This window comes from Pelobates fuscus, chromosome 4 (assembly GCF_036172605.1).
Source record: "Pelobates fuscus isolate aPelFus1 chromosome 4, aPelFus1.pri, whole genome shotgun sequence".
Classification (NCBI taxonomy): domain Eukaryota; kingdom Metazoa; phylum Chordata; class Amphibia; order Anura; family Pelobatidae; genus Pelobates; species Pelobates fuscus.
The window spans coordinates 82889077-82901288 of NC_086320.1; the positions used below are offsets into that span (position 1 = coordinate 82889077).

At 42.1% G+C, this 12212-nt stretch overlaps 1 protein-coding gene across 1 annotated transcript in view; it reads left to right on the forward strand.

Annotated features, from left to right (window-relative positions):
• Positions 1 to 208: 208 nt before the first annotated feature.
• The window catches only part of ARFGEF1 (ADP ribosylation factor guanine nucleotide exchange factor 1), a 179990-nt gene continuing 167986 nt past the window's right edge, over positions 209 to 12212 (forward strand). Inside the window, exon 1 of the mRNA XM_063451344.1 lies at positions 209 to 1311. Within this exon, the coding sequence (XP_063307414.1) occupies positions 1215 to 1311 (97 nt within the window). The 5' untranslated portion in view covers positions 209 to 1214. The remainder of the gene's footprint in view (positions 1312 to 12212) is intronic.

A 12212-nucleotide genomic window follows, 5' to 3' on the forward strand; every position in this document is an offset into this window, starting at 1 on the left:
ATTGATAATGAGGGAGGACAGGATGGGTGGATGCTGGGCTGCTCCCTTATCAGGGATGGGGTACACAGACCGCCCCCAGCCCCAGCAGAGCGAAGGTCAGGCCCCTAGGGCCCCTTCCTAGCCGCCTGCACCCCCTCTTCCTGTGAGAGCCCCGCCCCCTGGAGCTGCTGCAGTGCCTGCTCTGGGCGGGGCCACAGCTGACGTCACTTCCTTCCAACATGGCGAGCGGAGCCCAGCTTCCCTGAGCTGCTCAGCACAGCCCTGTCACTCACACTCAATGACAGTCCCCCTCCCCGAGACAGCCACTCACACTCACTGAGATAACCCCCACCCCGAGACAGCCACTCACACTCAGTGACAGCTCCCCCTCCCCGAGACAGCCACTCACACTCACTGAGATAACCCCCTCCCCGAGACAGACACTCACACTCAGTGACAGCCCCCCTCCCCGAGACAGCCACTCACACTCAGTGACAGCTCCCCCTCCCCGAGACAGCCACTCACACTCAGTGAGATAACCCCCACCCCGAGACAGCCACTCACACTCAGTGACAGCCCCCCTCCCCGAGACAGCCACTCACACTCAGTGACAGCCCCCCTCCCCGAGACAGCCACTCACACTCACTGAGATAACCCCCTCCCCGAGACAGCTACTCACACTCACTGACAGCCCCCCTCCCCGAGACAGCCACTCACTCACTGACAGCCCCCCTCCCCGAGACAGCCACTCACACTCACTGACAGCCCCCCTCCCCGAGACAGCCACTCACACTCACTGACAGTCCCCCTCCCCGAGACAGCCACTCACACTCAGTGAGACTGTCCCCTCCCCGAGACAGCTACTCACACTCAGTGACAGCTCCTCCTCCCCGAGACAGCCACTCACACTCACTGACAGCCCCCTCCCCGAGACAGCCACTCACACTCACTGACAGCCCCCCTCCCCGAGACAGTCACTCACACTCAGTGAGAGACCCCTCCCAGAGACAGCCACTCACACTCAGTGTCAGCCGTTGCTTAAGACATCCACTTACAGTGACAGCCCCTCACTCTCAGTGACTGCCCCTCACTCTCAGTGACAGCCCCGGCTGGCATGGGGCGGCCCCCTCCTGCACCTTGTTCCTTGCTGGAGCCCTAGATCCAGAGAGAAGCCGGTATTCCCCGGGCAGACCCGGCACTGTTCCCCTCCGGCCCGGTGACAGCAGGCGGGAGACATGTTCCTGACCCGGGCGCTGGAGAAGATCCTCAGCGATAAGGAAGTAAAGAGAGCGCACCATAGCCAGCTCCGCAAGGCGTGCGAGGTGGCCCTGGGTGAGTGTGAGAGAGGGGGAGGGAATATCGGGAGAGGGGGTATTATATATTGTGACTGTATGGAAAGTGAGAATGACTGACTGACCACTGAGACTGACTGTATGGAGAGTGAGACTGACTGTATGGAGAGTGAGACTGACTGTATGGATACTGAGACTGACTGTATGGATACTGAGACTGGCACTATGGATACTGAGACTGGCACTATGGATACTGAGACTGGCACTATGGATACTGAGACTGGCACTATGGATACTGAGACTGGCACTATGGATACTGAGACTGGCACTATGGATACTGAGACTGACTGTATCACTATAGATGCTGAGAATGGCACTATAGATGCTGAGACTGTGTAGATTGGATACAGAGACTGACTGCGTGGTTACTGAGACTGTGTAGATTGGATACCGAGACTGACAGTGGGTATAACATGACTATAGATACTGTGACTGTGTATATGAGAGAGACTGTGTGTTTAATGACACTGTATATATCGTGACTCTATATAAGCGGTTCCACTGTTCTACAGCTGCATGTATATTTTGATTGTAGGTTATATACTAAGGATATCATGGCATTAAGGTGACTTCACATTGTCACTTACGAACTTGCACGGAAGGTGACATTATACTTTGACATGTATATTGAGAGTAGAATCTGCATTGGAGGTGACATTATACTGTGATATTATGTACTGTACAAGGATGGCACTGTATTGTCTGCATTTTGTGGTCATATCCCACATTCTTTCTATGTCCTGCACTGGTGGTGAGTTCACAAACATCCCTCTCTGGCTTGCACTGGGGTTGACATCACACTTGTCACTCTCTGACTTGCACTGGGTTTGACATCACACTTGTCACTCTCTGGCTTGCACTGGGGTTGACATCACACTTGTCACTCTCTGGCTTGCACTGGGGTTGACATCACACTTGTCACTCTCTGGCTTGCACTGGGGTTGACATCACACTTGTCACTCTCTGGTCTGCACTGTGGATGATATCCCACATGTCATTCTCTGGCCTAAGGTGGTTGTGACATCACATCTGTTAGTGTCTGGCTTGCACAAGGGGTGGCATCACACTGTCAGTACCTTGAACTACACTGGGGGTGACATCTAAATGCCACTCATTGGTCTGCCTTGGGGATGACATCTTTAAGTCATCCTCTGACCTGCACATAGTGATTATATTCACTGTTGCTGCATGGCCTGCACTGGAGCTGACATCACACTATCTCTCCATGGCCTGACATACCACTGTCACTTTGCGGCCTGCACTAATTTCAAAGCCTGAATTAAGAGAAAATTGCACTATTATTCTATGGCTTACACTGCTATCCTGCTGTGCACTGGAAAGAATGACATCACACTGGCATTCCGTGACTTGTAATGTGGTGAAATCATACAGTCACTCTTAGGCCTGCTTGGAATGGCTCGCATCACATGGTCACTCAATGTCCTGCTCTTGTCTTCAACAGCTACTAAGATTATCCTCCAGCGAACCACACTGCTGTGCAATGAAAGGGATTTTTAGAGTGTGAATGTGTATATTGGGAGGCAAGAAGGTGTGGTAGTAGTTGTAGGTTTTATGGGGGTAGACTGTGATCATGATGGCAATAAGGTGTATGGAGTTGGAGGAAAGTGGTCACTTGTTGGAGACATGTCCTTATTATAGCAGTATGTTTGGGTGGGGAATTATGTCATAAGTGACAGATATTTTAGGCTGTGGTTTAACAAATGATGTAGAATACCTTGTTTTATATATGTGATAATGGGTAGCATTGTGCTTGCTGTGAGAATGGATGTGAAGATATGGAAATAAGTCTTGGTTTAGTTCAATATGTGGTTATATGTTTTTAGGCCCAACAATATGACATTGCTGTATAATGATACAGCCTTCATGGATGTGCACATAGATAAGAGGCACCACATGTTCTTTTGGAAATTGGTGTCAGTAAAAACATTGTTGTGGTGTTATAGATGTCAGAAGGCTAGTTGTCACCCTTATATTTGATCAGTCACGGCTAACTTGTGCTCTCTATAAATCTAGACTAGAGCATTAACAAAGCACTATGTACTAGAAAACTTAAAAGAAAAAAATCAGGAGAGGTAAAACAATTAAGGACTGTAATGAAAGGCAAGTGTAGATAAGAGAATGGCACCTGGGGAAAAAAGTGTCTTCAATTTCTCTTAAAATAAGGTTCTCAGTTGTTCTTAGTTTTGGTTTGGGTCAATGTTATCAGAGTTCTGAACCCTATAACAAAATGACCTGGTAGCCATTTTGGAGGTTCTAAATATTTGCAGTGTACCTTTATGCTCAACCAGTCCATTATAAAGGTCAAGTTTTTAAGAGAAAAAAAAGCTTAAAAAAAAAAAGAATGGGAACTTCTCAAGCTCACCACTCTGTTAAATTACTTATGGTACCTAAATTAACTATCCAGATTAAAATTTGTTGTTGAAGTGCCTAAATGTGTTTCCTGTGGGTTTCTATCAACCTATATATCACAGTCCTGGTCCTTCAACTATCCTTACTATTGCCAGACTGAGTGTTGAAAGTAGAGATTGAACCAGTCCTTGTAATTCTGGTTCCCTACGTAAACTATGATTTACACTCTTTGAATGCCTTCCTTCTCTGTATCTGTAATTAGGGTATGCGTAAACTAACATATCAATTCATTGTTTTTTTATATTTTATACAAATAAGATTTTGTGCTTTGAGTATTTGTAAAATATTGCAACACTAGCCATATTATAGAAGCTTAACAAATTTGTACTAGTACAATTACAAGAATACAAATACTCGTCTATTAAATCACTTCTTCTCTTTTGCTGGTGGAGCACCCATCTCCTGTGATTAAGTTGGGGGTTTATAGTCGAAATATAAACATACAAAATTAAGTTATACAGCAATACACGTCTTCAATATATATTTAGAAAACAATATTTTAAAAATATAGCACTTTGGAGGTGGTGGAAGCCTGTAAATGGGCAAGAGAAGCGTTTCAGTCTGTCAAAATGATGGTAGTCTCCTATAAAGGGAGATTCCAGCTCAGATTGAATTTTAAAGTGTAAACGTCTCCCATCCTGAGTATATATCACCAGTGAATAATTACATTTTGACTTACCTGGAGTAATTATTTAATTTTATCTCTATTCGAGTAAAAGCAGATCAGATATTTAGCAAAACATATACATTTTATGATATTAGCAGGATTATTGACTATGGATCATGGTAGCCAGTATGTTGATCCCTAATAATGCTTAGATGGATCCTAAACCTAAATCTGTCTGAAACTAGCAGGAGTTAACAGATATAATAACATCACATCACATTGCACTACAATGTAGAAGCCATACAGGCATTGTCACAAGTCAACCTATTGGTCTGCATTTAGAAGTAAAACCATATGTCCATAGTGTTTTATATTAAACACAGTGAAGTTAGGCAGGGTATTTCTTCTTGGGGTTGTCAAGCTCTTTATTGTAGTAGTTGACAAAACCATGATGTGGCATGTGAATTATCATGGCAATCCATAGTATTGTAAAAGGCACTGTGGCCATAAATGCTGATTATGTGTAGTGTGTGAAATTATCCACCTGGAACCTTTCTTCTGGGTTGGATAATGACACCCCAATGATGCTGCTGGAGGTGGAGTTACACTTAAGGCAGCAGTGTGGTTAAACTCTGTATGTGCAGTATTTCATAGCAAAACACTGCCATAGATATGGCGCCATAACCACTTCACTGAATACACACTTCCATGCCAATTTATGCAGGGAATTGGTGCTATGATAGGCTTAAAGAGGTCAGCTGAGACTATAAACCGATCAGAGCCACACAGTGCTGCTTAGGCTAATACTTCTTCATGAACCCAGGCAGCACAGAGAGAATACATGTTGGAGACTCTTGTTTAGCATTGAACCATTAAAAACGGATTAGTACTGAATGGAAGGATGGCACCAGAGGACTCCAGACACTATAAGCACCTCATTGAGATGGAGCAATTACAATGTCCCTTTAAGTCACTGAGCTGAAAAGGTTTTTGCAAGGCACTGAATCTGAAGGTGGCACAATGACAATTGTTAGAGTAAAATGTTTCAGTTATTGCAATGCAGGCTTCTTCCATATACATAGCTTTGCTTACATAGTAATGACCGTACTTGTATATTTATTTATCAATGTTGTTTCCCTCTAGTATTATCACTAAAAGTTTATTTCTGATAAGTTTACCACCATATGCTAAAACATTTTGACTGGGTAAAAAAAAAATTGTAATTCAAGTCGATATGGAACATATGAACATAAGATGTTCGCATCCAGTCAGAATTTTACAGCACTAGTTTTTCACAGTACAAGTCCAAAATCTTTGAAAAAGATATTATATGCTCAACTTGCTGAAACAAAAGGAAAACGTTTGTTAGACTTTTTCAGCATTTTATTATATAAGAACATTTTTGAAAAGCTTCAAAGGGACACTAATCACCAGAACAACTACAGCTTATTGTATTTGTTCTGGTGAGTATAATTTCCTTCAGGCCTTTTGCAGTAAACCTAGTGTTTTCAGAGAAAAGGCAGTGTTTAAATCACAGCCTAGTGATAACTCCACTGGCCACTCCTCATATGGCTACTAGAAGTGCTTCCTAGGGCAGTGCTGCACAGTGTGACTGCTATTCAGTGTCTCTATGAGGAGATGCTGATTGGCCAGGGCTGTGCTGACTGCTCTGCCTCCTTGACAATCTTAGCTAATCCAATTCTTTCCTTTGGGAAAGCATTGTGATTGTCTCAGATTTGTCAGCCAAGCAGGCAGATCAGGGGGAGAGCCAGCAGCAGCAGCAGACTGGAATAAAAAAAATAGGATTTTACTATATTAAATGGAGAATAAGAGGGGGCGGGGGGCTAGATGGTGGTTTTAACACTATAGGTTCAGGAATACATGTTTGTGTTCCTGACCCTATAGTGCTCCTAATATTGATCTTTACAAGGTATAGGTAATTTGTAATTTCATGTCTAGTGGTGCACTGGCAGTTTTTGTTAGTCTGTTACTACCACTTTAATTTGATATGTTTGTAGTTAGCCTTACCACACTGGAAGCAAATGGGTTAGTTCAAACTTTATTTATTTAAATTGTATTTTATTTCTACATTAAGACAATTAAAACCGACATTGGCAGCCAACTTAATTTTAATTGCTATGTGTCAAAAGACATTCTTACCTTTCAGGCAGAAATTCATTCACACGGTGCTCTCTAAATGTATTTAGACAGTGATGCAAGTTTTGGCGTTGTACAACAAAAAATTGGATTTGATATAAAGCAATAAAAAAAAAAAGAGTATATTTATATGCATATACTGGGATACAGGGCTTGAAAGTTCCAATAGCAAAAATTAGCCCTGGCGAACAGAAATTTACCTCTGAGTATGCCATGGATCCTTGCAATGGCGAGTAAATTTCAAGGCCTGGCCAGTATCACAGGCATTTACACGTTAATCCACTTTATATATTTTACTTTAGTACACCTTAAATTTGAAAGGTGTCTTGTGACCGGAAGTTTTCTCAGTATTTCATTCAGCTATTTTCTTACCTACATACCACCATGACAAACTAGTTAACAGTTGGAGGGCAAGCAGGATGCAAGTAGAGGAGGCGTGTAACATTAAGCTTGAGGTAACAGGTATGTAACAGGTATGCAAGGCATTAGAGTTGATTGTCCCAGTAGCTCCTTTGACTGTTTCACGTATTATTCATGTCTAGATAACTCTGGCCTTCCATTTTTACAACACACATGTGTCCTCTTCAGGAAATGTAGTACTGTTTGCCTAGTTATGATTAAGACTGACTTTTTTTTTTCATTGTATTTGTCTTTAAAAAAACAAAAAAAAAAGAAGAAAACATTTGTGTATTTTTCTATGCATAATCTTTATGTTGTCAGTGGAAGTGAAATGATTTTGCTAAACCTAGGCGTGGTTTCTGTTTGGTAATTAAGGGGACGTTAGAAAATAGGCAAGGCAATATATTATACTGCACATTTGGTATATGTGAACTTTACCTTTTTAATTGTATTTTAGTGCATCTTGAAAAGTTAAGGCAGTGAGACAATATAATCCTATAATCTCTTTTCTGCTGTGAGTGTGTCTAGGCCTATGCCATTACGAAAGCTGTTTACAAGCTGCAATATTTTATCTTTGTATTTTTTACTATTGTTACATTTTGTCCTTTGCATATTTTGTCTGTTGGGCATTGAATATTTATTGTAGTCCAAAATGTCTGCACAATGCATTTTTAGATGTTGAAAGGATAGAATACATCAAAAACACGGGTGAAAGGGAGAAGGCCAGTGGAAAGAGATAGGAGTGGGTAGACGAAAACAAAGAGGATTGGTTTACTGTATGGTCATTTAAAATGCATTGCCTGGTATCAGGTATTGGAGTCAGAGGTACACTGTTTGAGGCAGAATCTGCTGCATGAAGTTAATGAAAGCATTGTTAAGCATGGAACGAGGAAGGATCTGTGCAAACAATGCTGCCTTTATCAGCCATCCTTATGTTCATGCAGGCCGGTTCCAATAATACGAAGATATTGAGAAAGACGTGGCACTTCAACCAAAATTCTTATGGGGCCTGTAGGAGCAGCATGTATCGTGATAGGATCAGGGCACTTTCCCCCCAAAGACAATGACAAGAGTCAGTTTGTCAAAAAATAATAAGTAGGAGAAAAGCTTATGTTTTATTAATGCAAACCTTATATGCTTAGAAAATATGTTTAATATTCGTGTTTCTGTTCCTTTGCCACCATGAACTAGCCCAAGTTGCAATTTAAACAGAGCCGGAATGGCCTTATTTGCATGGTGCATTGTTGTCTGTTCATAAGCTGCCTACAGATGGTTTGTTTACATGAAACACAGGCAATTATAGTTAATTTACAAGAAGGAAAAGCAACTGCTGCACATGCTCGTTGACAATTATATTGCAGTGTTTGTAGAGCCATGCCTATACCCATCCGTTTCTAAAATAGCAAATATTAGAAGATACCATTTTCGGATATTAACAAGTGGCCTTTCAAATTAGTTCACTCTATGTTGCTGATGTATACAGTGGTTAATTGTATACAAATAAGCAAGCTGTTTTGGGCCCTGTGCTGAATTTCAAACCCTGGATATGTATTGCTTATTTCTAATATATGAATGAACAGATGTGCTATTTTAGTACAGTTTGATATTGCCTTTTGGGTTTATTGATCAATCTTTGAAATGAAGATTATATGCCAACATTCCAAATTACGGTACTATGTTTGAAACTTTGCCAAGTCAGATGTGTATATTCACTTTATGCAGAATGGCAACTGAACAATTGCTGAAACCTATACAGTTGTCACAATGTGGCTATTTTAAAGGGTTACTACAAGCATCTGAAGATGGAGTTCTACCTCTGGCAGCAACATTATATATATATATATATATATATATATATATATATATATATATATATATATATATATATATATAATGTGTGTAATACAGCTTTTCGCAAACAGTCAAATTGCCTTGATTTGGTTATTCCATTTTCCCTATACAAACCAGGGGAATTGTGCTAAAATAGTGAGACTCCCTAATCCTTAGTCACTTTAATGCTGGCCTAAACTCCCCCTAAGGATACTCCAGCCCTAAAACATCAGCAACTTAGGAAATTAGTTTACAATTTGGTTGGAATTTGTTTCAGCAATTTTGAAATAAAGAAGCAATATCAATTTTATAGTTTTTTATAGTTTTTAACACTATAGGGTTAGGAATACACGTTTGTGCTCCTGACCCTATAGTGTTCCTTTCATAATTCTGAACATTTATGTATGTATTCCACAGTTGGCCTCTTGATATGTCTGTCGGGGTTCTGAATGATATAAGTTAACCATGTGCTATACTTAGTTTATTTTTATCCCCTAAAATAATTTTTTAAATTATTATTTATAATATTATTATTATTATTATTATTATTATTATAGGGAAAAAGTATTAATGGCTGTATGTATGTTTGAATGTAACTGTTATAATTTATTTAGTTGCACTGGTCTGAAGGGATGTGTCCTAGAGTTTATGTAAGTAAGTAAGATTGTACTAGGAATAATTAATTTTCTTCGTGTCTGTATACTTAATATTTTAACATGTACTACTTTATGCAGGCTGCAGTACTTCCAGTGTAATGTTCATCATTGTGTTAATGGCCAAGCCTGTTCTTCATAATCACCAATTTAAAGAGAATTTTTAAAATAATTTCTTTGTAAAGTTTTCGGAAGCTCTATTCTAATACATTCCTGCAACCGCGGACAGAAACCGGGAAATATGCATCACATTGGAAGCTAGGATACAGAAACCATAAAACTAGTAGCGGTTACATAGTCCATACAGCAATAAATAACACATCTAGTACATTTGATATAATATAGAAAGTGATTTGATATAGTATAAACATTTATTAAGTCCAATTTTAATTCACTGGTAGCCAGACATTGGATTATGGCATGTCATAGAACTATATTACCTGTTACAATGTCTGTCAGGTTTGAAGAATATTTAGTTTTGGGCGGGTGTAAGGGAAGACCTTCGTTTTTAGCATAGGTTAGGCTTAAAGCAGACCTATGTTTTGTTTTTTTTCTTTCAGTTTTCCTTTGTATGTCTGGGATTACAGTCCAGCTGTTGCCACTTGACTTTATATTTATCTTGCCTTCCTTGTGCCGGATCTTAATACCCTTGTGCATCCATTTTGTTCTCCTCTGTCCATGTCTGCAGTTTGCCCTTCTGTCAGATTCTTTTTTTTTTGTCAATCTTTCTTTTATTATGGCATTCAAATCATGGGGTACAGAAGAGAGAAGGGAGTTGTAGCAAGATATTACAAAATATGGGGTTTCAGTGTGTTTGCGACCACTCCTGAGAAAGACTGCCTTTTTTTTTTTTAATATTAATTAAACATTTTCATACAGGCTAGGTTCAACTGTAGTGTAGAGATACATATATTAACTGATTACAGAAACTGCACTTGCTGGAACACCAATAGTGAGGAGTAAACATGCTAGCTGTGGACACAGGCTACTACTGTAAGGCCTACCTAAATGCTGAGCCTAGAAAAACATGCTGATCTGTATTGTCTTGGCTATGCACATACATTGAGAAGTTAGTGCCTTAGGTCATCAGAGTAATACTATGTGCGAACAGACAAAAAAACAAATAGTGCCCAGGAGAGCTGGGTTAGTACAGTTATAACCTTACAACAATTTACATGCTAGCTAGATCCTTGCAGTATTTACTCATATGGTAGTTATACTCTTGTACGTTAGGTTCAACTCAACTGGTCTAGCATTATGGTATCTATGAGGTCGAGAGCATGTGAACATATTTAATGCGCTTGTAACATATCTGCAGTGTACCGTAGTGGGGGCCTGCTCAAACTGCGCTTAGCTTAAAACATGTGTGTGTGATGCGACAGGTAAAGTGTTCAATGGTGTAGTACTGCTGGGCCCACTGGTGAGGTGCATGAGTGTCTGGAAAGCAATGTCCTGGTGTACACTTCAAGTAGAGTCGTTTTGCTAGTGGGGAACACGCTATATTGTCCACTAAGATTCCATGGCTGTGTGCGGCATGTAGTGGGGTTGCGGGCTTGCGGGCCATCTATCAGCCAATACCCCTGCTGGGTAGGTCGGATCCATGAGCCGGACGGGCCAGCGAGAGACCGGTGAGCCGTTGGTGCAAGGAGGGAGCGATCCAGCCCCAGGCCGGAATGAAGGCAAGCACCTGCTGTCCACAGACTCGTGCTCTCATGAACGAGGCCGGGTCTACCCTCTGTTGGGCGCCATGGGGAGCTCAGATGTTCTGCCGTCGCCTGCGACGGTCGGGCTTCCGGCGGTGTGGTCAGTGCCATGGAGGTATCCTCCGGGAGGCCTTCAACCCAGGAAGGATTGCAGGGCGGGCTGTGGTTTTAGCCGTGCGTGGTTTGCCCAATGTGGGTCTAGTCCAACTCCGCACCTCGTCCCTCCTTACCATTCCCACCGGGACAGGTGGTTCCCATCTGCAGCATAGCATCAGTAGCTTCCAGAGCCTCTGAAAGAGCCTGTCTAGTCTTTCAGCGTATTGCTCCTCTGTGTAGTGTCTTTGGCTGCTTTGATGGGCTGGCTCGGGCTTCTGCCACTGAGTCGCGGCCGCCATCTTGAGTGGCCCACTGGCCGCGTTGTTCGGGCTGCGGGGTAAAGCAGAGGCTTGTGGTGTCATTTGCCCTGGTTTGGTGGGGACCGGGATAACCCACGCCGGTCCAAAGGGGGGGGAACGGGGACCTAAGTCGAGGTCGAAGCTTAGTATAGCTGCAGGAGAGCGGCCGTCTCCCGTGTGGTCCGTTTGTCCCAGTAATTGGTAGGCCTTGCTGCTAAGCTCCGGTTTCCGCGGTCGGAGCTGCATGCTTCGCGTACCGTTAGGTGCCGCTTCAGGTGCTGGTTAACCTCCGCCGCCTGGTAGGCTGTTCTAGGCTCGGTAGGTCGCCGTGAGGGCTCAGATTATGCCACTTGCCACCGGAGCGTTTAGCATGTGCGTCCGGCCATCTTGACGGTCAGGCCCCGCCTTCTGTCAGATTCTTTTGACTGAGTATGGGTAACTCCGTTTAGTAACTGAAATTAAACTTTGCTTAATCTCAGCCCATTGTCAAAAAATTGTCAATGATCATGCTCCCTTTGAGAAAAAGTAGTTCCTACTTCATCATACATCTAAACAAAACTAAGGTTAATCTCAATAAAGCAAAACCTGCAAAGTGACTAAGCTGCTTTAATTTTGTTCTGCAGGTTTATCAAACTAGTACATAATCAGAATTTCCAGTTAACATGAGTGTTTGTCCATTAGCATAGGTATGGCTAGGGCCTTAATAT